Source organism: Haliaeetus leucocephalus, unplaced genomic scaffold, assembly GCF_000737465.1.
Source record: "Haliaeetus leucocephalus isolate CR32 unplaced genomic scaffold, Haliaeetus_leucocephalus-4.0 Scaffold339, whole genome shotgun sequence".
Lineage (NCBI taxonomy): Eukaryota > Metazoa > Chordata > Aves > Accipitriformes > Accipitridae > Haliaeetus > Haliaeetus leucocephalus.
The window spans coordinates 20,871,884-20,899,060 of NW_010972775.1; the positions used below are offsets into that span (position 1 = coordinate 20,871,884).

At 48.2% G+C, this 27,177-nt stretch overlaps 1 protein-coding gene across 1 annotated transcript in view; it reads right to left on the minus strand.

Annotated features, from left to right (window-relative positions):
- Positions 1-27,177, minus strand: part of IGDCC3 (immunoglobulin superfamily, DCC subclass, member 3) — a 114,102-nt gene that overhangs the window by 42,282 nt on the left and 44,643 nt on the right. Inside the window, exon 3 of the mRNA XM_010572313.1 lies at positions 546-690. Within this exon, the coding sequence (XP_010570615.1) occupies positions 546-690 (145 nt within the window). The remainder of the gene's footprint in view (positions 1-545; positions 691-27,177) is intronic.

Here is a 27,177-nt window from a genome sequence, read left to right on the forward strand (position 1 = left end):
CTGTGGGATGCTCTCTGCAGAGCTCCCCTGCTGCCACACACATGGGAGTCCACCTGGGAAGGAAAGCCTAGAGGCCATCGAGTAACTCGGTGCTTGCAAGAGTTCAAGACCCACGTGAAAGACCCTCAGTCATGGATCTGGCTTGGCAAGAGTTGCACAAAATGGAGCCATGGAGGGATGATGGATGCCAAAGCTACCTGGCTCTGCTAGGATTGCTGGGTGGGCTCTTCATGCTGGAAAGTCAACCTGGAGGAGGGCTGATCTTTGCAGGGAAGGTCAATGCAAGCCCTTGCTCTCTCCAAAATCAGCTAGCAGGTTTTATCTAGCTGTCTTGGGAGATGCAGTATTTCTGCACAGTGTTTGGCCAGAAGGAGCCCAGACAACCCACAACATTAACTGAAAGAGTCTTCCATGGCAGAAATGCTGGCCAAGACACTCAGCCCAGGTTAGTTGTGTCCTAGCACAACTGTGAGAGCAATAACAAGACTAGCCACCTTTTTCCACCTGGAGAAAGGACAGCAGTAGCTAGCTTGGACATGTCCTACCTTTCGTTGTCTGTGTTGACAGGCATGCGGTTCTTTTGCCAGAGGATGACCGGCTCAGGCAAGCCGTGGATCTGGCACTGGAATCTCGCTACACCACCTTCCTCCACCACTGCATTCTGAGGATGGATGTGGAAGTCAGACATTGCTGGAAGACATAAAGCGAAACAAAAATATTCACATATGAAGAGAGATCCAACATCTTCACATGACCTAGAAACACCACGATTTCCCAGACCTAGCAAATGGGACTGTAATGCAAGAACGGAAGACTTGTTTGCAGCCTAACCTCCTGCATGGAGAAACATGACTAGTGGCAAGCTCTTGCTATACATCTGCCTCTGCACATTGAACTGATTGGCTCAACCAGGACAGGAGGCAGTGCACCATGACCCACATGCTCCACAGCAAGTTCTACGGGGGCAGCGAGATACACAGACACTGCACTGACACTTATCAGAGGTCATTCTCAACAGCTTCAGCAGGCTTCGAATCCAAGCTTGTATCAGAAAAGAGATGTCTATCCTTTCTGTTGCTGCCAATGTCTTATCTGCTGTAAATATAGTTCTGATGTGCATAGCTTGACTCCTAAACTAATTTTGTTTAAATACCTTGACCAAAAGAGCTCCCAGATACCCTAGTAAAACTTACAGCCCTTGATTTCCATCTCTGTTTGACAGGTGCTCCAGCTCATTGCATACTCTGCCTTCCAGCACCGCAGAAGGAACAGTCACATCCCCACACTGTGGAGCAACAGGCTTCAGCCGATAGAAAAAGCAGCTGCCAATATCTCAGCAGCTCAGCAAACCGAGGCTTTTGGGGTTGGGACCACCCAACAGCAAACGACAAACCTCAGTGTGCCCACGCAGGATGAATACAGACCAGCCCGTTTCAGCACAGCCACAGCTGTAACCACTGTGTGGAAAGACTCTGGCATGCTGTTAGAGCTACATAAATAATACAGTAATTATTACCATTAATTAATTGGAAGGTGCTGCCTGTTGACTCTGCAATAAACATATTCGAAGCTAATAAACATCCCAGTGGTTATTTAGCTCATGATTCATTTATAGTGCCGCATCCACGGGAAGATCTCTCACATTGTCATACAAAATAAACTCCAAGAGAGCCCCCTGCTCTGCCACCCCAGCCCGATAATACCCTTCTCGCCAGCAAGAAAGCCTTGTCCCCTTTTACATGCGTCAAGTGTAATGAATGTACCTCTGCTAAAGAACAAGCTGCCTATGTGTCAGGGCAGCTTAATCATTCATCTGCAAACTCCAGTTGGGCTCAGGCAGATGGGAGATGGCCATTAGCAATCATACATTAAATATGTGTTGCATTAACCCGCACTGCTCCCGCAACCACTGCTCTCAACCCACTGACTGCAGATTTGTTAAGCTGATTGAGTAACATAGAGCAAAGCCCCAGCCCCACACGGTTGTAGGGTTGGGAAGGTTTTGCAGCCGTGAGGTTGGGATGGGCAGCCAGCCCCACACTGGGATGCACTGATGAGAGCAGGACCAGGAGGTGGCTGTGCAATGCTCCAGCCAGATGAGAACACATCAGCACAAGCAAAAGATCATGCAAAATTATATTTCCCTTTCCCAAGATGAAAGCTAATGCAAATATCCTCCCTGGTAAGCAATGGAGCCCAGTGGTGGAATGGCAATTTACCCAATTCACACAGATTTAGCCTTGAAATGAGACTGCTCGTGGCCCAGAGCACTCAGCCATGTGGAAGGAGCCCGAAGGCTGCTGAGAGGTCTCCCACACCGGATGTTTCCCCTTCCAAGGTGGCAAGGGATGCTTCAAAAAATGGGGTGTTTAGGGGTGCCCATGGCAGAAGAGCTCGAGGGAGTCTGCAGAGTATTTCAAGGCTGCCATTTGAAGACCTAGGCCAGGGTGAGCATCTTGCAACCAAATCTTACGAACTCTCACCAAGAAATGAATCAAAGAATTAATGAGAATGACACAAAGCTCTTTAATAAAGAAAAAAAAAGCAACAAAAAAAAGAAAAGCAGATTCAGATGCCTGCAGGAAAATTCCTTTCAAATGTACAGATGCTCAGTGCTGAGGTTTTTCAGTGGCTGACAGGGTTGATAAGAAGAAGGAGGTGTGAATGAGAACAGCCCCAGCACAGACTTTGCTCTGTTGGCTACAGAATTCATTGCCATTCCTTTATTTCAATAATATCATCTCTTATAGGTAAAACTGCAGCAATAACCTCTACTTTTAAAGACACTAGTATTAATATTTATCATGAATAAAACATGGAAAGTTATAAATAATTCAGTTATGAGGATGTTAAGTAAAATATTACTCTTCAACGACCCTATAATGTGGCTTTGAAGCACAGTTTTATGTTAAATGCCTAGGAAATACTGTGACCCTTGCCAAGACCAGCTGGTTTGCAGAAGATGCATTAAAAATTCATGCACTGAGCTACAAAATGCTATTTTTAAAACAGGTTTACGAGTTTATTTACAGTTGCAGAGACAAAAGCTTTTGTAGCATCTCCTGTAAAACAGCAACAAAACTTGAACGCGAGTGATTACCTGGGATGATGTTTTCAGCCTGGAAATAAATCACTGGGTGTAAGGAAAGAGAGGGATAGGAGCACAACTGCTTTACAGGGCATTGCTCAGAGTGGCTAAATCTCTGCTGACCAATGTGAGATTTTTATATACATCCCAACTGACTGGAACAAACTCATACAGTGGAGTGCTTGCTCCTGTTTGTCACTTGTCTTTCAGCAGCAAACGCCAGGACCCCTGTTATCAGCCGGGCGCTATTGTTTCAGCCGCCACAGAGAAGAGCTGCATGCCAGCCAGCCCAGGTGGGGTTGGCCAGCAGCCAGGAAGCTGCATCTCATTTCTATGCTAATGGCCATAATAATTTTAAAAATAAATACATGCAATCACGATATTCACCCGTGAGCTCTTAAGAGGAGAGGCACCCTCTAATCCATCTGCCCGTAGTCTCCATTGTCCAGCAATGCAGCATCTACTTCTCAACAGAGGGACTGGTGCTGCTCCAGGCCCCTTTTGCTGTCATCAGATGGGGTGAGTGCAACCCTGTTCCCATTAAACTTCCCTCTGCCATCTCCCTGCGTAGCATCGTGCTGTCCACATACATAGTGAATGTGGGGTAGTCATCAAGCCATAAAATCAACCTAAATCACATGCACACTCATTGCTCCATATTGATGCTCCAAGTCATGGTGTCTCAGTGCTTCTGCTATCATCACACCTGGATTTTGGCCATGGTACACACAGAGCAGCACAGGGCCGGGAAAGACAAAACAAAATGGGCTCACAGCAGATGGGGAATGATCCTAGCAGCCCTCCCACACTGCAGGCACGGGTGAATCTCCTCCCAAAGGTGTTGTCCAAGGCTAGATTCAGATTGAGTTGTCTACAGCCACACTGACACATGAAGCAGAGGAGTTGCACTTCATCTCTCCTTCCCCCATGTTGTATCATGGAGGACCCCAACTAGGATGAGGTTGGATCACAGACGAGGCTCTTCCCTAAAAAGAACCCCATGCTTGGGATCTCCCACCATCTAACCCCCCATTGGGATGCAGTCCCCGAAGGTATGTCCTATGGACACAGCGCAAGTGAGCAGCAACTCTTATCCTCACCCATATTCACAGAGGATTCGTTCTGGCAAATGAATTTGCTGGGTCTCCTCTAATCAAAGCGCAAACACTCTCTCCTTCCTAATGGGCCCTGTGGAAAGGCCAATGGAATAAAAATGAAAATAGGTATCGAGTGAAATTTTCTTTACTCAATGAAAAACTAAATTGAAACCATTAGTGGCCAATCCTTTTTTGCTCAGTACAGCATTAGTGCTAAGCCAGAGATTGACCTAGATTTGATATAGAAAAAGAAAACATTAACTTGGTATGTCAAAGCAAATCCCAGGCCTGTTAGAATCATTAAAACGCAAACATTATTATGAACTGCAGGCACAAGGGGAGGAAGAAGACTTGAAAGGTTCAGTGCCAAGCCTGGTGTTAGGAGAGTATTTGGGAAGCCCAGTTAGTTCTGCAATCACATCGCTTTTTGCTTTTAAATTACTTATGGGGAAACAGATACCCAAGTTGGCTCTGACACAAAGGGACGCTGGGCAGGAGCTGAGCATCCTCACCGCCATTGAAGCCAGGCAGTCCACAAATGATAGTCCAGAAGCAAAGACCCTTTCTCCACATTTCTGCCACCAACCTGTCAAATTCAGACCAATGCAGGCATGCGGTTAAAATGCCTCAAAGTTGACATAGTACAAGGAACAAGAGTTTAATGTAGACATGCCTCTAGTATCTGGGCTCCCAGAGATCCCTGCCAAGGAGGGCAAGATCCGTCAGCTCCATTACAACTGATGAAGGTGAAGTCTGAGAGGCAAATGGTTTGCCCAGTGTAAGAGAACAAGCCATGGGCAGAGCCAACCCCTTCCAAGAGTGGCTCCATCCTGATGCTGGTGACAGCTGCTGATTTTCACACTGAATTTTCCAGCTTATTAATAAAACTGAATTTTCCCTCGGGTCAGCAGAAGTCAGGGTCATTTTTAAAACACAATGACCACCGTGCCAATTAAACCCAGACCTAAACCACTCCCAAATCAGGCTGACAGCCCCAGCAGAACCAACCCTTGGTATCCATAAGACTTATTAAACACCCATCCTCCTTGGCACTGCAACTCCTTCCCAAACTCTTTCCCTGCTCCAGAGCAAGCAGAGGGATTACATCCTCTTCCATTCCCTCCTGGCTTAGGAGACCTTCACCACGAAGTTAGCAACCTGCCAGGGAGTATTTTCAAGGACGTCATCAGGTGAAGGCTTAGCAGACACAGGTCTCATATTTGCTCCTCTCCATACTCTGGAAATGGAGGATTTCCTTGCAAGAAAGAGCCAGCACGAAAGATGGGGGGCGTACGGACACCACAAATCCCATCCTCTCCTATCCTCCCCCTGCTTTCAAACAGGGATGCTTTCCCAAGTCTTTAAGAAAAAGACATTGCATCTTTTTTCTCTACATTTTTTTTAAAGATGCATTTTTATAAAGATAAAAAAAGCCCATGTCACAACAGCCCGGTGGCTACTCCAGCTGCAGAGCAGCCTCTGTGCCTGTGAGCCGGCCCTGCGTGTCTAATGATGCTATTGTGCGAGGTTGTTGCTGAACTGCCATGAGCCCAATTTTGAATGCAAGTTGCTTTGTGCATAGTGAAGCGTGAACAACAGCGCCGCCCATTTATCTATTTAATTCTCCAGGAGTAGCAGGAGCGGGGGCCTTCGCTCACATCTAAAGGGAAGAAAAATGGCCTTTCTCTTGGCTTTGGAAAGGGAGGGAAATATTAAAGACCAGCCATGCCTCTCCCAGCACAGAGGAAAATCCCCTCTGCCCCTGCCCACTAATCATAGGGGTGAAAATCCCAAATCTCTATTGTCCGTGCTGAGCCTCAGATCTCAAAAGAAAATGGGCTGCAAGACTCAGGAGAGTTTGAAGCAAGGAAGACATTTTGGAGGAATGTAGTTCATTTAAGAGGAACCAAAATACATGGTGAGATGAGAGAGGGAGGAAGCTCCATCTCACTCTGTGCTGGGCAGACATAGAGCAAAAGAGGGTCAGTCCTGCATGCTTTTTATTTGCAATATTTGCAAACAAGTGCTTATTCCTCTTTTGCTTTGGCTGTCGTTTTCTCCCCCTGGAGCCAATATGACTGTTCAGAGCAGGGATGGAAGATGGTTCAGGCTCTCTGCCCTCTGCATTTTGCATCCTCATGTCTCTGTTGTTGTCACACTCAATCAAAGCTGAGTGAAATAATTTAAACAAGGTTGAGATGACGCCCCATCTGATGGACTTCTCTGGTTGAGGAACAAAGTCTCCACCTGGACTGTTTTTTTTCCCTCTGCCCTAAGCCACTGGGACAGGGATGAAAGGGAGATAAACGAGCTAATGCCTCACAGTGGGACACAGCAGCTGCCCACAGGAGGGAACATGCAACAGATATTTTACAAGAGGAGGGGGAAAAAAAAAATCTACCACTTTGTGACTCAAGTCCACCAGGAGGCAAATTGCTGCCTGATCTGGGACTATGGCTTCTTAATTTTTTGCATAACATGTGAAATGACTGCAAGCCAAATCCAGCTCAGGTCACCTCCCTGCCGCACTGCAACGAGCAAGACCAATGGACTCTACCGACCCATGATTTACTGTTTGTTTTGGTGCTTTGAGAAGCAAGAGGAAAAAAGCACAGGGCCCTATGGGGGCTGCTTCTGCGTAGGGATGATAAATATCCTGCAAAAGTAATGAACACATCTCCACTGCACGCAGACCAGGGGTCAGAGGGAATGTGCTCGGGGGTCCCTGGTTGCTCTACCCACGCTGCACAAGCGAAGGACCAGGGCTGGGAGGGGCAGGATGGGTTATCCCTGCAAAGGTCGCTGCAGGGACTTTATCGTGGCACCTGGAAAACCTTTGAATGCCTGTGCTGCAGCTCCACTCTTCTTCCTGAGGCTCCCTTGAAAGCGCTCTCCATCACCAGCACACCCAGCCTTTCCTGCACAATCACACGCGCCTCCAAGCTTGTCTCCCAGTCCTAAGAACGTTTAGTATATTTATGGTATTGATTATAGCTCACTTATTGGAAAAATAACTACAACACCATCAGTTGTTGATGCAGGGGTACTCTCCCATGAGTGGGAAAGATTTTTGTCTGGATAAATGCAATCTCTGCACCCTGCATGGAAATAAAGAGGGACCATACACTCCAAGGGCTGTTTTATACTGAAGTATCTCACAATTTCTATAAAGCTCACAAAGTGCTATCCCTCTGGAGAGAGACTGCACCCACACTGTCCCAATACAGCATGCCAAGGAGCACCCCCAACATCCGACATCTCACCACCCTCGCTATCTTGACGTGGGAGGACAGAAAGCGCCAGGGGAGATGCCCATGCCAGAGGAAACCCCTGAAAGCAGCTGGCCTTCGCCATGTTCTCCCTCATGCAGCAGCACTGCCCAAATGCTGCCTGCTCAGACTCAAGACCTCCTGCAACATGGCTGCAGCCAGAAATCATCCCAGCCTGGAAATAAGGAGCAGTGAGTCCCGCTGCATCAGCACAAATGCCCTCTCTGAAGCCAGCAAGCAGCCAGTCTGAGCATCCTCAAACCTTTCCCATAAACCTATCGGTCATTTTACAGAGACAGGCACAGGGGACACAAAGTGACATCCATGGTCACAACGCAAATCCAACATCATCCCTTGAGTACCAATGGCACACTCTACCCACAAGGCAATGCTGCTCCTTATAGATCACTTCAAAAGATGCATCTTGACAATCTCACAGACCAAATTCCTCACTTCCCTCCATGTTCAGAGCATGCGGCAGCATCCCATTGCATTACCTGCTATGCAGAGCAGCACAGCAGACAGCCCAATGTGGTTATTCGTCTTCCAGCACCCTCTTGTTTTGCAGGGGAATCAACTAATAAACAGCCCCTTTAGTGATCTCAAATTCGTTTCAGGGAGAGAAGAACTTTCTGGTGAAGAGGGAGGCATCACTGGGAGAGACCTTTATCAGGGAGTGCTATTGCAGTAATTTTTCAAGACGAAATTGCTCTCTGGCTCATGACAGCATTTAGTGTATCCTGAGGCAACCATTTGTGAAGCCAAACCTGTGGTCCTGCTGCCCTACTGCTGGAGGGAAGGGGGAGTATTAAATGTCATAAACAACTCTTAATTTACTTGGGTGGACTGCATACGGGGCTAGCGATTCTGCAGTGCAGGAGGAGGTTATCCATCATCATTACAATGCTCCGGCACCAAGGGTGATGTTGGCCGGGCAACACTGGCCGCTGTCACACCTGCCCAGTGGCACTGGTCACCATGAAGGGCTCCTGCGTTTCTGTGGGGTGACTTCTTAAGAAACACCAACATCACACGAGGTTCCTCCACCCCAAAGCAGGGCTCCTCTCCAGCATTGCAAGTAGATGCTCCCTCCACATGCTCCCTCCTGTTGCATCCACAGCTCACCCTGCTTCGGGCAACAGCTTCTTCAGGACCCCACTGCCTCCCAGGCTTTCCTCTGAAACACACATTTGCTCTTCACAAAATACCTATGATTTATCCTACTCAAGTGCCCCTGCAGACCCCTGAAATAATGAGAAAATGAAGGGCAAGCTGTCCCGCCAGCCTCCAGGAGAGGTTGACTCAGCGAGGGCAAAGAAAAGCATGCAGCACGCTGCCAGCAGGCAAGTCTCTCCTGCCAGATTCCCATCCGGAGCTCCTCGTGTTTCTCCTACTCTGACACACACAATTAAGACAAATTACATAGTTACCATTTTGATTTGTTGCACAATAACACTGTTTTCCATCCCTCTCCCAAATATTGATGGAGATGGTACAAGAGGAAGCTCCCACACAGCCATTTTTGGCCCTGGACCACTTTGTTTGCAGCCAACTGCTTCTGATATTGAGCGCAGATGAGCAATCCTGCTTTTTATCAGCTCTGAGAGGCAGCGAGCCATCCGAGCACAAGGCGTTCTCCTGCCTCACCACAGCCTTGCAACACCTCTAGGTAGAAACATCCCTGCTCAGACCTCCCGGTCTACAAAGCCAGCAGCCATTCCTGGTTTTTTGTTTTCGCCAATGAGCACACACTTTGTTTCGGCATCTCCGGAGGTGATGGTGGAATCCAGAAAGGTGAAGGAAAGGAAGCTTTTCATCATGACTGCCCACGGAAATGCCATCAGCCCCGCTTTCAGAAAGGGAGCTGTCCTGATTTACAGGCTAATGAATTTTAAATGAGATGCATTTTTTAATTTTTTGTTGTCAGCCCCCATTTTTCTGCTAGCAATCATTCCAATAATAGCTTTAAATTTTCAGCATCTGTTTTTACCAGGTCTCTTGTAATTAGTTTACTAATGTATTTCACTGCGCCTTTGTTATTTTCAGAGAATTACTTCATTCCCAGCTATCAGAGATAGTGCACTTCAGTCTATAAGGAGTTTGGCCTTTGTTCCTTCATGGTTATTCACATGGGGGAAGATGGCTCAGTGAATGACAAGCCGTTCTATCACCACACATTCTCCATTTAATGTCTTTATACTGGCTCATTAATTACCACAGAAAACTCCTTTCTGAATGGAACCTGTGATTTATAGAAGACTTGGGCAAGGTGCCATTTTTATCAGGCTGACAGTGAACAGCACCAGTGCTAGTAATTCACTCTTCATTTTCCCTTCTGCTGCAGTGGGGTGAGCCCTGCCGTGGTGGGAGTTTTGCCTGGGCAAGGGAGCTTAGCAAGTGCCCAGTGCTGCTGAGCCATGGCCGTCACACTGCTCCTGCACGGCTGGGATGACCGAGTCCATAGAAAATTGAGGTGCAGCCCATTCTGCCTGTGTACCATGGTGTCAGCTGTACAGACTGAGGTATTCCCTTGAGCAGTGGCTGGATGAGTGCCTGGAGGAGGTAGGACTGCCTCCAAGATGATGCCCTGCATCTCTTGATCAAATCTGGTGGTCCAAGGTGTTGCAGTGTGTAAAACAAAACCCCAAGCGTGGCATGGAGAGAGACTCAGGCTTTTGTTAAGGAGCCGGCAGTCAGACTTGATGGACTCCGTGGTACCTAGAGACATCTCTCTGCCACGTCCCATGACACAGCATGGGCTGGACGGCAGGTTTGAGTCCCAGCTGTATTCCTTGGACTCTAAAACATTACAGATTTGCAAACCTCCCAGCAGCACAGGGTCCAGCCAGGGGAAGAGCTGCGCAAAGACACAAGGAAAAGGCTCCCTGTAGACCCAAGGCAGCTACAGCACAGGAGAAAGGCGGCTGCCCTGCCTTCAAGAGGGAGTAACCCGAACAACAGTCTCTCTGTCCAACGGAAATTAACTTTAAATCCTTCAGAACAGTATGTCTTTCACCACGTCTATACTCTGTGCCGAGCATGGTAAACTGCCCCCTTCTTTATTAAGGAATGAAATAGAGGTGGAATTGGTGCACACATTGACTGAAGAAGTTATTCAAATAGAAAAACAATCATGAAAGGCTGGATTTCCATTGCTTGATGCAGAGGAGCTGTCTCACACCATTGCAAGGGAAATACTCAGCATCCCCTGTGCACATGGAGAGGAGAGAGGAGAGGCCAAAGGACCCGAGCACAGATGCAGAGCAAGTTGGGCACAGAGTTAGCATTACAAAGGACTGCTCTAAAAGTCCTTTCTGTTCATTTTAACTGAATTTCACTCAAATGCAGGTGATTTTCCAAAATGCTGAGTGCTCCTCTGCTCCCATCCCTTGGTGGTGAGCACAGATACTGTGTTACGAAGTTGCCTGATCCGATTGAAGGTGATAATGTCAAAGATGTAGAAAGGACTGAACCACTGCGATACTGAGAAAATCCAGCTTCCTCCAAGGTCTGCTTTTCCTCCTAGCAGTGGCTAAGCCGTTAGCTGTCATCTCATCCCTGTGGCTGAGTTACATATATAAATTCCTGTTCGCTCCTTGGCAATAGCAACAGCTTCCTATTTTGCTGGCAGCGATCCAGGGCAAATTCAAGCTGAATTACAGCCATTCTTCAGAAAATAGGCCAAATCCACGAAAGCAGGACACATGACCGCAGACGTAGAGCTCGTCCTTTTTCTATTTATTTCACAGCAAGAAGCCCCGTTGGCTGAAAATAGCTTATCTCTGGAAGTCCCCCTTTCCGTTCGTGGCTGCCGCTCCTGGCTGCTAGCCAAACTATTACCACCTCAAAGAGAAAGTTCATAGCTCCGGCGTATCAGCCCCACTGTACAGGACGTGTGGTTTGATGTTTTCACCGATTTCTCTCTGAGAGCTCGGAGGAGACAGGGATTGTATTTCTGTGCATGAGCCAGCGAGTGTTAACTCCTTTCCCGTGCCTCTGCTGGGATGGTTGTACTTGGGGTTGTACCCCAGCATTGCTTGTCAGCGTATACGCAGTGGATTGCATACACGTGCACATATGTGCATGTATGACACAGCTCGGGTGGTAACACAGGCTGGACTCCGTGAGCCAGGGTCCCTCCAGACAGCCATTCCCACAACAAGGTGAGAGCTTATATTTCACACCGGGTCCACGTGAAGCAGCCACTCCATCCGAAAGCACTGCTGTAACCACAGCGGGTCCTCTCACCTCCCTGCATACCCCACAGCGCCCTAAATTTGACTGGGAGACACATCACCATCCTGAAGCATGCGGACAGACAAACACAAGTGAGGACACAGGAGATGTCCTCTCCAGATAAAGATAAGAAGGATGTCGAGGATGGTCACACAGAGGAAGGAAGTGATGGCAGAGCTACAAACCACAAATCTCACCATCCTTATCTTTCTCACTATAACCAGACCATCACCAAACCCAAAGAGCATGGATACATTCCAGAAACACAGGTCTCCAGGGAGGACTGGCTTTGTGCTGATAAGAAGCGGGGAGGCTTATCTCCCAAAATCACAGTGACACCTCACCCTGGGCCGAGTTTATCAAATTAAACTCATTACTTTTGAGGACTCATTGAAAACAGGTTGCAGAAGAGTGGTGGGTCAAGGAGGCAACGCTCCCACTGCCTGCTGTGTGGCTCCTGGCTCAGCGCATCCTTACCAGCACATACCCAGCAGTGGTGGCCAGTTGGACAACACTGCCTGTGAGATCACCACCAGCACCAAAACATCCCAGAGTGTCACACTGAGGCAGAAAAACCACAGAGATCAGAAAGATGAGATGCACTGTTTTACTGCAAGGCTGACATATGGCTCTGCAGTTTATTGTACGTACTGCCACACCAAGGCTGCACTTGCTGGGTGTGGTTTCTGCCTATAACATGGTTCACAACAGCAGGTTTCTATATGGTAGAAAGATAACATCGTCTTGCCTATGGGAGAGCGATGTATCGGTGATCTGCCATCATCCAATCTCCATACCGTCTCACAACCAAATACAGTGTTTTGCATATATGCATCTATTACTGGCAAGGAGAAATAACCAAGTCCTTTCCACAGGGAATTTTTAAAATGATCAACCAAGCAAAACAAAATTTCAGCATTGAACACTTTGCTAAGGCATTCAGATATATACTTCAGATATTAAGATATTTTTGCTTTTTTTATCACAGATTAGACAAACACCAGTAACCTCAGGTGGTGTCTCTCCTCTCTTCTCAAAGACCTTTTGTACTATTTATGGGAACAGGATATGACGAGAAGCCGGGGGTATCACGAGGAGAGGGCAGTGAGGCTCGGGAAGCCTTTGAAGAGCATAATTCCCAAGGGGTGCTCCTGGATGGGATAACTATTAGCTCACAGGGCTACAAGGAGGGACTCTATTGATTTGCTGGGAGGAGAAGAGATGGGAATAGCCTCTGTTATTTCCTACTGTGGAATTTGCAAATATTTTACCCAAATATTTGTGCTTCTTCATGTGTTTGTGCACCATGAAACTCATTTGGGTGTGTTGGGGTGGGCAGGCTGCCAGACTTCCCAAGCAGCAGTCCCCTGACTAGGAGACACAGATTCTCCTGCAGGCTTGTGGCTACGATCAGCTAAGCCCTCTGCAAATGCACCAAGCCCCTATGCCCTCCATCACTCCCCACTCATGCTTCCAAACAACCCCTGACAGCAAAATTCAGTGTCATGGATAAAAGACAAGAGGAGATCCTGGAAAGAAACCCAGCACCCGATGCCCAGCCTGGAGAAGGGCTCAGCACCACAGCTCCTGCTAAAGGAAGAAGAGCTAGAAGAAAGGCTGGACGCTCAGGCAGAGGAGGGATGCGGCCACATCTCTTCTGCAAAGGCTCCCCAGCTTTGCCGGCTGGGTGCACCCGCAGGAGAGTGTGATCTCACCTTGCGCACCTGGGACTCCTCTGTCCCCATCCCTGCTCACACATTTGCTGTCCCCATTCATTTCCCAGCCACATTCCCCATCCAGATGCCAGGGTTAACAACATTTAGCCACCTAAGCTCCCTGTCATCATGAAATTTCATTTTAATTAAGGTTTGTTAAGGGTTTGGGATGCACACACGAGTGGGGAAATCTGCCTGGAAACCTGCCTGGGCTGGAGTGATGCAAAACATCAAGGAACAAAGTGATGTGGGTTTTAGAGAGCAGGCAGAGGTCAAATGCTGTGCCTGAACCTTCGGGTTGCAGGGGGGGCATTTTTACTGACTTTGAGCTCTGAACTTGAGCTTTGCCCCAGTGTTTGCAGCACACTGGGGAAATCAGAGCCAAAGCCCCATAAGCCTGATCTTCAGGAGGCCTCCAAAGGGATGTTCAGCCCCTCCTGTACCGAGCCTAATGAATCAGTCCTCTCTCTACTGAAATGCACGTCTTCATCAGAAAAAACACATGCACCCCAAAACAGGCACCTCTCTGGTATTAACAAAGGAGATGAAAACTCAGTAACAAACAGGCAATTGTAGCACAGACTGTTAGAGACCTGAAAAACTGCTGGGACAGGTGAAATATCCAGGACGGCGATTAAATCTATCTCAACAAAACCTTGTGGCACATAATAGCCCCCCAGGAGACCCACTATGGTACCCTAATAACTTGTTTATGCGACAAAACTGTTCAAGAAGAGATTTTGTGTGGGTGCGCATGCACATTCAGGTGGGGAATAAAAGATGGGAAATAGCAAAGTCTGTAAGATACTCGCGTGGGACAGGGCAGGAGCATCCACGTGGAAAACATCGCCAGCAACTTCACAGCCTTCCCCACTGTGAAACAAAATAAATAAATAAAGAGAGCTCCAGGAATTAGCTGTAAGGGTGACAGCGCCGAAGGAAAATGAAAGCAGAAGGGGGGGGAGAAAAAAAATCTAGCCCAGCTTGCTTTTATGTTCTCGCACAATGGGGCACGTCAGCTCTGGAGCCTCCGCAAGCCATCACCCACCATCTGGCACTGGGCTGGACCGCTAATGGGAGGCCCCGGCGCCCCAGCTGACTCTCAGAGCCACGGGGGAAATCAAGCTGACGAGCTCCCCACATTAAGCCGTCTAAATTAATGCAGATGCGTGGCCCGCTCACGAGAAATTTGGCTGGTGAACGGCGGCAAAGAGAGCGGCGTGAGCTGGCTGCAGCGTGCCACGAACCCCATGCCAGCCCCAAGTTACAGTCCAACCATCGTATTAAGTGGGGCCGGGGCAGGCGCGAGCCACCCTTGTTCATTTGCAAGATGAATTGTTGGTGAGGGGATCTGGAAGCGCAACCCTTTTTACCAAGCGCTTGCAGCTCAACTGCAAGATGCACAACGCTGGCCAGATGCAAATCCTGCAGCAGCAGGGACAGCCCAGATTAACACCGCCTGCCCGATACGTCACTCTCAAAACCAGCCTCATTAACTAATGTTCCTGTAATGCCCTAATGGAGCAGATCAGCTAGGAAATCACTGTGCATGGGGTATACGCAGGGAAGGGGATGAAGATGTTGATATGAGTGCTTGGGGCCAGGTTCGACAGCAGTACCTCTCCCCAGGAGCAGCCCCGCTGACTTTGGCAGGGTGGACCCCAGAGGACTCATTGCCCCAAAGGAACATTTACTGCCACGAATATCTGATTTCCCTAAGCACTATGGTACAGAATAAGGGTGCCAGAGCCCGCTGTCCTGGTGAAGCAATGGGTCGGCTGAGCACGTTGTCAAGGACACTATGTCCAGCTCCAGCCCCTTCTCTTGCACGCTGTTGCATGAGGAGCAAAAAGAGAACAAGCCACAGGGAATTAAGGATGCTCAACACTCCCCAGGCATGGAAATGTGTATTGGAGAGCCCATCTCCAGCCTGTGGGGGACACAAGATCCCGCCTCTTCCCCTGCTCCTAACATGGCAGTGGGCTTTGGGGCCAATGCAGAGACCTGTGCCTCTGAAAATTCCCAGGGTGCTACTCTGGGGATGTCTGGATATGCTTATCGGTATCTAATGCTGTTTCTATGGTGTAAGATGAAGGTCAGAGCTCTCTGAAGGGACTCGGCTCTGGGTGGAACATGCAAAAAGGTCTGCCCCCTCCATCTGGGCACAAACAGAAAAGTCAACCTTCAGGAAGGGATTTTGCTTCTCTCCTCCATCACCAGCTTCAGAGAACTGATGGGAACCCAGCTCCGCAGTGGCCCAAGCCAAGGACCAGAGGCAGCGAGGTTAATTCGGATGCAGGCAAAGAAAAGCCTGGGATGATCAAAAGAGCATCGCACAAGCGCAGCACACCAGACGGCTCTCACTCCTGTGGTTTCACTACGGCACGTGCCATGCGGCGAGCAGCGCTTCCTGCCCGCAGCCGGTCCACCCTGCACTGCCTCGCACCCCAGCATGACAGAGGCAAACGATGCCCTCGCTGGCTTTTTGGATGCCTTTGCCATGGCTGTAAGCAGCAGCATGCTTATTGCCAGTGCCAAAAAATAGCCATATACCTCTCCAGGGTGAATTCAACCAGCAGAGACCTCCAGGGAATCGCCGTGACAAACCTTGGGCCAAACAAAACCCAAATCTTTAACAACTGAGGCACATTGCAGCATCCCTAGGTACAGCTGCTGTTGCACAGCGCAGAGAACCTCTCGGCGTGGCAGCGATGCCTTGCAACAAGCAGGTATTTGGGGATCCATCATTGTCATGACAGCTGAGCTCCTGCTTACAGCACCAAGGGTAAATGCAGACCGTTTCTAATGACTTTGGATTCATAACCTATTCCCACAGATGGAAAATTTTATTCCCAAATGCACAGAGACCCACACGGCAGCAGCGTGAGTGATTACGGTCTCTGCTCTGTGGAGCTGCTATCATTTGCAGGGAGGCAGAAACACCCCCATTTTACCTGAAGGGGAGGGTGGTAGCATATGGTAAGCGTAGGTTACACTCAGCCCCAGGAGCAATGCTGTAGCTCTTACACAGCTCACGCCGCCTCCAAATTGCGTTTCATGTCCGTAACGTCCCACCAGAAGAGAAGCAGTATTTTTGCTGGGGTAGGAGAATGGGAGAAAACCTCTCTACACAATTAATTTGCCTCCAAATTCAAGCTAGTTGAAATAATCTGTTGGTAAACACAAAGCACCATTGGGATAACAGCTGAGCAGAGGCTTATATTAAACAAGCATGTTCAGATGAAAATATCATTCATCTAAAAGGCATCACCATTCATTCATGCTCAATAAAACACAAAATGGTTACAGATAGAGCTGACGGAAAATGAGAGAGAAATGGAAGTAAAGGTAAAGCTGCCAGGCAGGAAACAGCACAAGAAGATTAAAAAAACCAAACCAACCAAACAAACAAAAAACACCACCGTGAAGAGGTTGATTTAGCATTCTGCTTTAGGAGAAATTTCAAAAGCAGGTTTTAATATCTGATAAAACTTCACTGCTGGTTGCCATGCTGCCTGACGGAAGCACAGAAGGGGACTAATAGCCCTGGCATACAACATGATAAAACATTTTAAGCCCAGTAGCTTTACTTGGACTTGCTACTTTTAAGGGCATTTTACAGTTCACTGCTACCGCTCAGTGTCCTACCAACAACCCCTGAGCATGCACAAGCTCTCATCTACCCGCCAGGCAAGTAGTTTCCCCCAAGGCTGAGTTTTTCCAGCCTGCGGATTGTCACAGTTGAATATTAGCACTTGGCTGCATTGCTTCAAGAAACTGCAAGGGGCGCAGTGCAGGACTGCCCGGGCTGGTGGTTCTGGTCTTCTTGCCTCACATCTGGCTCCTTCAGGGCTCTCCAGCACCCATCTCACTGTAACAGGACCCCTTCAAAGCCCCCCATCATGCAAACCCTCTGTCTGACCAGCTGGCTGCTGCTGACTCAGCATTAATGAGAGACACAGGGGCTTGGTTTCAAACACACTTCTGCTTTATAGATGATTTCCTAATCTAATAAAGAGGCAAAACATGATCTGTCTTTTCTCTTCTTATTTCCCAAGGAACAATAAGGCTGGAAACATCTTTCTTCTTCACTAATAAAACTTTTATAACCCACTTCCCCGACAGCCCCTGAGCAAGGGCCCTTTTCCCAATGAGAAGCCTGGGATAAGCAGGGAAAGGAGCGGCACGATCTGTATGCACAGCCCATCCTAGCTCAGGTGGTGGCATGAAACGTCGAAGTCACACTTGGATGCAGGCTGCAAAAATACTCCCCTTCACCGGCTGCCCAGGGATTGTTCTTGCCAGTCAATGCATGCAGAAGGCTTTATTGGACACAGCACAGCAAAAGTCCCACTGCCAAGATTTGAAAGCTATCTGGCCACTCCAGTAAAAAAAAATAAAGGCAACTAAAAAAATAAAAGCAACTAAGATGGGGTTTGTTGGCTGGTTTGAGTCCTATTTTGTCTGACCTTTTTTTTTTTTTTTTTTCCCAATGGTCTGGTACCAGCTTGTATTTCCTGGCAGCTGTCCTGCCATTTTCAGTTTGATTTTACATTAGGGGAAGAGTCAAAAAACAGGCAAATTTGGCCATGGGATGGACAAGTCTACCTGCACATCCCTCTGTACAACCACAGGTCTCAGCACTGCCTGCAGCTGCACTTCCACGCTGGCGCTGCTGCCAGGACAAACTGCTCTGGTTACCGGACAGACTGTGTGACAGCAGAAACAAAGCTCTTTTGACCCGTATCCCTGCATTTCCAGGATTGCCAAACTGGTGTAAGTGTAGGGGCAAAACCGCTGAGACTACAGAGCAGGCTTGTAGATACCTGGAGGCAGAAGATGACAGCAAGTTTTCCAGAAAGCGTAGGGTCATGAGTGCAACAAAGAAACCCAACAGGTATCAGTATTTTCCACACTGTATTTCCAGCTGGAAGGAGGAAGAATCAGCACAAAACAGGCTGTCTCCAAGCAATAATCTTTCTCGGTCTTCCCTGGGATGCTGCCCAACACAGCGTAATACTTTATAAATGATCCCTTCCCACATGGGAGACAAGCCCAGCAGGATGAGCGTGAAGAGGCTCAAACCCACTGACTCACATCACAGCTCTGGGGCTGTGCTGAGAAAGGACAGGGTTGGCCACAGCAGATAATTACCACAAAGCCCTAATTAGGAGGATGAAGAGGAAGAACATGGAAGAGGAAAAAAATATCCAAAGCAATATGTCTTAACCACCCTGGAGCAGCCTTCCCTGACAGTCCACTACTGCCTCCATCCACACATGGATATCGTTTAAGACTGTTTCTAAAACCAGAAAACTTCTCCTGGCCATAGCACAGGGTCAGAAGGGGGAAGAAAGGGGGAAGAAAGCTACTGAGGAGGAGGGCAGGAAACTTTTTTTTTTTTTTTAGATCACATAAGTCATGCCAGGGAAAAGACTTCATGCCCCAGAAACCCAAGGCCAGGTTACTCATACATTCAATCATAAACTCCAGGAAGGAGAGGTCTTTCCTTTCTTTCTGCAAAATGCTTTTTTTTATGCCAGGAGTGGTTTTAATTAGCATGCCCAAAGCTTGCGAGCAGCTCTGGGAGCTGAGAAGCCTGCCCTGTTAATGGTCTCAGAGAAAGCTGAGTACCCCAGCAGGATTTGTCCAGGCTCCCAGGGACAGCTCATCCCTCTGGCTCCAAATGGGAGAGCGGGCAGGAAAATGGAGAATAGGTAGGTGTTCATGTCATGAGAGAAGGTCAGGTTTCCAAAGGCCCTCACTGTTTCTTGGGACACCCATGCTCTGCAGCAAACTCCAGGTATGGCTCTGAGCAACACCAGCCCTTTCCTCTCTGCTTCTGGAAGGTTTGCAGAAGTCAGCACAAAGACCCTAACAGGCATTTCACCCAGTGCTCTAGCTTCAGGCTAGAGCTTTCTGCACGTGCCTGAACACTGCTAAGAGCTCCAAAAGCAAATACCCGTTTGCAGGTCCAACTGGGCACACTTCACCTGCCAAAAGGTCCAAGGCATTTGCAGGCTACACATGTGACACCCGTGCATTTTACGCTTGGCCTGGACCATAAGTTTGCTCAGATCATGGCTTGGCACATGGCAAACAGCTGGGGAAAAGCTCCCTTTGGAGATATCATTACCCTTTCCCTATACTTCTTTAGCCCAAGCGATGATAATAACTGCTCATTAAAGCAGAGTCTTGTTTAGAAGAGCACACACCACCTCCCTCTACATTAAAATAGCAACCTGACCTCAATAAAGTATAAAACAATTAACTTACTAATTAGTCAACAAATAACTGTTTCACCCAAGTAGATACTAAGTTGTTAGGAAATCTATTAGCATTTCCACTGTAATTTCATGCTTTGCTGATGATGAATAAAACAAGGTTGAATGGGACCTATTCACGTCCAGAGCACAATGCCCAGTAGCTGTAAGATAGCTAGTGGGAAACTTCCTCAAAAGAGCCAGATACCAGGACCAGAACCACTGGCTGGATGGTGTCACTGACACCACTGCAGCACCGACACCCGGCAGGGATAGTGTGCATGGCCAAAAGGAAAAGCGAAGGCTGAGAAGCTGATAGGGAGGAAGCAACCTCTGCTTGCACTTCCCATCCAAAGTGTAGGAGAATTTCATGCATGCAAGTGGATCAGGCCAAAAAACACCCAACATTTTGCTTAAATTGGTTCTTTTAAATTCCCACAGTCAGGTCCACCATAGGCAATAGAAATCTTAGCAAAAAAGCTATTTTTTTGACACATCTGCATGTGCCCTTGTGCTGTGGTCAACAAGCAAAGCCATCAAAAGCCACCAACCCATATGCCTCCCCTCTCCACTCCCTTCCAGAGAAACCAAGCACTCCTCGAGCACAAACCAAAGATCAGCAGACTGCATGAAGACCCCTAATTTACAGCATGCTGCTACCAGCCCTCCCACTTAATGCGGGCAAGTGTTAATGTAAGTGTCTGTGCTGGTCCCAAGGATGAAGATTGGGGTCTCCCACGTGACATCCATTTACAAGATCCTCTTCCCATGTCAAGACATGCTCCTTGGTTGCATTCTGAAGATGCAACAGGGGAGATTTTAGTGTCTTCCAGCCCTGCCTGCCTTCTCGCTTGCCCTGGCTGTGAAACGTTGGTGTGCAGCCCACATGGGACCCCATCATGGGAAGGGACAAGGACACAGCCAGCTCAAAAGGTAAGTCTACCCAGTATTGGATGAGCGCACGCAGGTCCAAAGATGTTCAGAGACAGCAATGATAATACCCAAGGTCAGAAAGAAGGGGCAAAGCGCGTAAGCTGCTGTTTAACAAGATGTACCAGATCTCCCTTAGGTCTGTGGTCTCTTTACTGCCTATGGATGAAAACCACCTAGAAAATAAGTGTGAAATTTGGATCCAATACAGTGAATCAACAGGTGCTCTGGACTGCCAGTCAGACAAGGCACGGTCTGTCTGCCAGGGGTACATTCAGCACACACACTGGTTTCACAACTGTTTGCTGGGGAGGGGAAGGAGGCTGTAGACTCAAGCTGTCCCATTCACACTGAAGCACAGGGATTATCAAGCCCCATGGTAGGGGCCTCATAGGGAAAAAAATGCATCACAATGCTTGGGTCAGTGAAATATTCTGCAGCCATGCACAGGTCTCTCCATCCAGGCAAGGGCTGCTTTTCGGTTGCATTTAACCAGCACTTTATTCACCCAAAACCCAGCATCCTGCTTAGCATCACCTTATGATTCCTGGAGAGCTTCTCAGAGACCTTGCAGCACAACGCACCCAGCCAGAAACAGGTTGACACATCCAACTGCCTGCAGAGTGCCTGATTACACTCATGCCCCTGAAACACAGCCCCTGCCTTCCTTTCATCCTAACGTACACTGGCATCGGAAAGAATTTGCATGTTAGAACAATTAGACATGAAACATTACATGCCTTATCTCAATGATATTACATAATTGGATTTGCGGTGTATACAGATAATGAAAGCCAGAGCTTCCAGCAGCCAGAAATATAAATCATACGCTGCGTTTTCTGCAGTTAAAGTTAGGAATATTTTAAGAGGCCTCAGCAAATACGTTGTTTATATTAAGAAATCGAATCATGTTATTAGGCCCTCCATTTATCTAGTAAAATCTTTAAAAAGCTCATAAACTCGTTACTTTATTAGTTCAGACTTATTATATGTATTTGAAGCAATACTCAGAGGTATTGTTAAGCTACTGCAGGCAAGGGTTACAGGTCTTATGTATTTTCCTTTTGGTAGTACCAGATGTGTTGGAGGCGGTGGCTGTGCCGGAGGCTTGTTAGGAAGCTCACTGCTCAGAGCAAGCCCAAGCAAACTTTTGTGTGTTACTGTTCACCAGAGACCTCCGGCACATCCAGCGCACGGGCAGCTTTGCTCTTTCCATGGATAACTCTTCACCTGCCTGCCTACCCCTCCAACCCATCCTCCCCCAGGAGGAAAGGCCACCTGAGAGCTGTCTGTGCAAACACAGCTGTAATCCTGCTCCAGAGGTAATGATGCCTGGACTCCTTGCACTAATTAACCGAAACGAGTTCCTGCTCTGCATCACCAGAGCACCCACGGAGAGTGTGCAGGACCCTAGTGCGACTTGCATTATCAGGGAATCGTTTACAGAGCTGATCTCGCAGCAATTCATCTCCATCATCCTCTCGGATCCAGAAGATTTATGCAAATAGCTTAACGTGTTAATTTACATATTTGATGAATATGCATTGTCGCACCCATAGAAGTGACAGCAAACATCCTAATTACCAGCACACAAGCCTGATCGGGCTGCAGGATGGAAGCAGCTTGTGAAGCAGAGCTGTGCCATGTTTTTGCTGGCTCTGGCTGGGTTACACCGAATGCTGCTCCATGCGGTGCCTGGCTGCTCCCAGAGCTGCTGCCCCTCATCTCATCACCCAGCTCCTCCATCACCTCCCAACATGCCCCATGCATCAGGGCACTCAGCTTTTGTAGGCTCAGGTCAAAGAGCATCTGATCCCAGAAGCCTCCCAGTATTGCCAACACATGTGCTTTGATCTCCAGCCTCGTAGTGGCTGGTGCTCCTCCCCAACCCCGCTTATGGGGATCTGCAGGAGGATCTTGGCTTGGATTGCAATAAACAAACCCATCCATGATGACTGCAGAGAAAAGCCTTGACAGGGGACCCCAAAGCATCCTCAAGGCCCAGAGTGCAAATTCACAGAATCCCAAAATAAGGGAGATTTTCTTCTCCTTTGGCAATCTTGTAATTTTTAACCCACTCTCCTGATTTTGGGGGGTTAGATGTGGCTCAGGAAAGCTTAAGGCTATCCAAAGCGGGGTGTATGAACACAAGAGCATAGAGCCTTGTGACCAGCCTCCAACATAAGCACCCCCAGCAAGCCAAATTCACTCCAGGAGACGTGCAGGACTCCATTAAATCATTTTAGGCAGCACTGCTCCAAGGGGGCTACAGTTCTGAGAGCTGCTCTAACACACAGGCAGTGCTTCACACCGTCATCCCGGCACCGCTAAAGATTGTGCCCCCAGCCTGCAACCTGCACACTGAATTTGGCAGGCTACAGGGGTAAAAGGCATCGGCGACGTGGCTTTCCCCATACTCCCTCCTCCATCCCTCTACTTTCCCTGGGCTCCTTCCTCCCGGAGCAGCTGTGCACCAGGTGAGCCGGCCGTGGGGAGGCTGGGCAAGGGGCACACAGCCCCCCGTGACCCCACAGCTCCTCTCCCCCCTCCCCAGTGCCTGCCTGCCTTTGAAGCCCGGCTAATGACAAAATGACATCCTGCTCCCTCCACCTCCCCCTGCCCGCTAACGGGGCCCCTCGCCTGACCTTAAGGTGTGACGGCTCCTCAGGTTCAAAGCAGAGAGAGGATGCTCGGAGCTGAGCCCCAGCCGGCTACGGTGTCGCTGCCTTTGGTGAGGGGGCTGGCGGCGGGGGGTGAAGGGGCCGTGGCGAGGAGGAGGAGGCCCGCATCGCCCCGCGCTCTGGCTCTCCCCTCCAACTGCTCCTCGCCGCCAGCCGAGAGGAAACTGCCCATTTTGCAGCCCCAGGGGCGGCAACGCTAATGGACATTGCAAACCACCACCACGTTTTTCCTTGCACTGCGACCCTGAAAGACTCAGAAGGCTGCTTTTCTCTGGCTCCTTTTTGCCAGCTGAAATGTTAGCAGATTCAATCACTACATTGGGAGTTTTTACCCGAAACCAAGCCCTCTCCAGGCAATCGGCCACCAGAGTTCCCTGTGCCACCAGAGTCTAAATACTTTATAAGGACTAATTACTGATGCAGATGGGGCACAGATCGCTCCTGGGCAGTGTTTCAAAGCAGGATCAGATGAGAACCAGCTCTCTATTTGATATGTCTTTAAATTAGGTTCTCCTTACCTGCTTCTCAGCTCCGTCACTGATGAAGACAGATGAGACTATTTCTTAAAGTGTTTCCTATCTCCTCTTTAAAAAAAACCAAAACACCACAAAACTTGAACAAAGCCCTCCCAAGCTTTCCAAGCAGACAGGGAAAATATTTTTAATCTCTCCCTCTGCAGTTTAATATCGGCAATCAGTTACCATTGGCTCAGATTTATTTAATGGGATGTACAGCATGAACAAGCAACCGTCTACTATTAGAAGCTGGGGATGCAAAAACTCCATCACTGGCGGCTGCAACCATCGTAAAGGCCATTAAGGGAGCTAGTCTGCCTAAATGCACATAATCAGCAAATTTATGGCCTGTTTCTTCTGTTCAGTGAGGAATTGGTAGAGGCAAAAAAGATGTGTGATGCTGACAGCTTACAGGCAGGGCTGGTGTGGAAGCTCAGAAATATCGTCTGCCCAAACCTGCAACAGTTTGGTGGACAAATGTGCTACGCATCTCATGACAGCTCCGTCACACACATACACAAAGCTGCCCGCTTCAATTTAATTGATTCCCCCAAGGGCTTTGGTATGGGTTTTATAGTGCATAACTAATACCGATAAGCAGGCGTGGTAAGGTAGTGTTATTACCCAACTAATGGGTCACTTCATCCACAAATACTTTCTAATTTAATTGAAAACAGGAACACAAGCTGCAAGCAGTCAAAACCTCTGGTATCATCCACACCAGCGTTCCTGGCAGTTTTTTTGCTCTCCCCTTCCCACCTTCAGTAGCTGGTGAACCACGGCAGATGTCACAAAACCGTGTTTTGTGGCTACGGATTCACAGTTGAAGATCTCTGGATTCAATTCAGCCATGCAGCGAGGAAGTGCAGCTCCCAGGAACTTCAAAGAGAATTGCATCCATCACTTTCAGCAGGGCTGAATTGGCCTTTGCCTATACCTACCTCCCTAGGTCTGCCCTGGAAAGGAAATTCCTGGAATAACTTTCATGTGCTTAACCCTTCGGAAATGGTAGGCATTAATAAAGCCCCTCCTCAGCATCCGCTTGCCTGGCAGAGGTTGGAGGCCATCCGTGCCTGATCGGCAGAGATGTTTTCTGGTCATTAGCAGAAAAACACACCTCCGCATTTCCATTCTGCTGGAAAAGAGTGTATTTCCAGCCTCTCCTGAGGACATTCCTGAAGAGCACAGCTACCATTACGCAAATTGCTTTAACGAGAGCCTGGCCGCCTCTAATAACAGCTACGGGACCAGACAGAAATATCAGATGAACTTCTCAGTTACTGGGGTACTGGAGAAAAATGCAATAACTTCTAATTCACAGAGAATAAAGTATTTTCTCCATTTTCAGTTGGTCTAGCACTAGCCATCCTCCTCATGGGGAATTTTTGCCCATTCTTACAGATCCTGTGCTCAGTACCATGGGGTGCTACCACATTGCAATGCTCTAGCTTGGCTCACACTTGGAAATCAGACCAACGCTTATGGTTGGAACTGAGAGTTATTGAAGTATTAGTGATTAGATCTCCCCCTTGTGCCTGCAAACTCTGCAAGAGGCTACAATCCCAAGTTCTGCCCCTGTTTAACATCAGAAGATTTCTTTAACTAGGAAAGACAGACCTTAGAGTGGCAGAGGGCAAGGGCTTGACGTGGTCCGAGTACCAGAGCATTGCTTGTGCCGTGGGTGGGCACATAAGCAGGCTCACGCCGTGAGCGCACACCTCATCCATCAGAAAACACTGGGTTTTGCAAAGCTTTGAAAATAAAATGCTTCTCAGCCTGTCTGTGAGTGCATTTCCCTTCATTAGCACCAAGATCAACAATTTAGCAGGAGGCGGCTAGGGGATAGCAAGACCAATCCAAACAGTTTTACTTAAATTCCATCTAAATGAACCCAGTTTTCTGGGCTTTTAGCAATGGAGGGATAATGTATGCCTATTAAAGAGCATGTCAAAGCCCCAGTCACACAGTCTGGGCATTCAGTTAAAGCGAAGGTCACAGATCTGTGCCCTGGGGGCAGGGGGGAAAGGCTCAGAGGAAGAGGAGTGGCCATCTGGTCCCCCGCTTATGCAGAGGTCACTGCTTTCTGTCACCCCCCCTCCATGGCCTCTGACTTCTAGGACTCAAAGGGGAAAAAAAAAAGCAAAAAAAAAAAAAAGCCAGGCACGATGAAAGTGGGGCCCTGATGTGCTGAGACAACTTGCTAAAAGAGCTCTAACTAAAACCAGCCACATGCTCTGCACGATTAAAGGGACAGTTCTCCCCTTCTCCCCTTCCCAGTGCCCGCTGCAATGCTGACTCCTGCGTGAGCGTGTTTTTCCATGCGTGGAAAATAGCTGCGATGAAATACTGAGCATGGTAAAAGCCTACCAAGCCATCAGCACTCCAGCAGCTCGAACAGGGAAGCTGGGATCCTGGTGCAATACACATGAATACAGCAGCAGGATGATCAGGCTGAAAGCGAGGGTAAAAACAGAAGTACAGCCTGTTTGCAAAGCTCTCTGAAGTGCCAGTTACTTGCACATGCCTGAAAATAAGATTGATGCTATTCATGCCCGGCATGCTTGTTTCCTGCTTGGCAATGGCATGTGCACTGAATCGAATCTGCTAATTGTTCCGTCCGCACCACGATTTGCAAACTAGATCACTTAGGAGCCGAGAGAAAATAAATGAGGTGTTTATTAGAAGGAAGGCTGGTTTCATATTCTTCATAAAAGCAAAACAGCTCTGATTCTCAGTGCTGTTTCCGAACTGCCTTTCTGGTTGAGAAGTGACTTAGAGCTGCTAGGGCTTTTATTCCTCCAGAGATACTCATTCAGCATTCAAAACAGAAAAGCATTATAGTAACTCTGCCATTTATTTTCAAAGTAAACAGGTTTCTTGTTCATTAATTACATGGGTCTTCAGATAACACACACAATTTCCCATTACCTGAAGTCTGTGCAGTTTGTTCCCTGCATGCCAGAACACTGTAGACTTTTTATCAAGCAATTCTGCTTCATTTTAATCTGTGATTTATCTGAGGGCCCAGCATTGGTGCCTGAAGGGTATTGTTTAAGTAACAATACTGATGTACACATTCCCACATCAAATGTCAAGGGAGAAGAAGGCTGCTCCAGAGGATGCATGGACTCAAAGGAAATCATTAAAAGCCACGGGCCTGCAGAAACTAAACTGTATTCGAAAAGAAAAACTAACAACAGACAGGAAGCTACTGGCAACCAGGCATGGCTTAGGAAAGCAGCTCTGGGGGGAATAGCTCGGTTTCCCCTTACAAACTCTCATCATGGCCCAGATTTCGTTTTTAGGCAGTGACAGACACAAATTGAAATTCCAGTTCATACACACAGCCCCGGTGTGTGGATTGGTGTCGTTTGGATTTAATT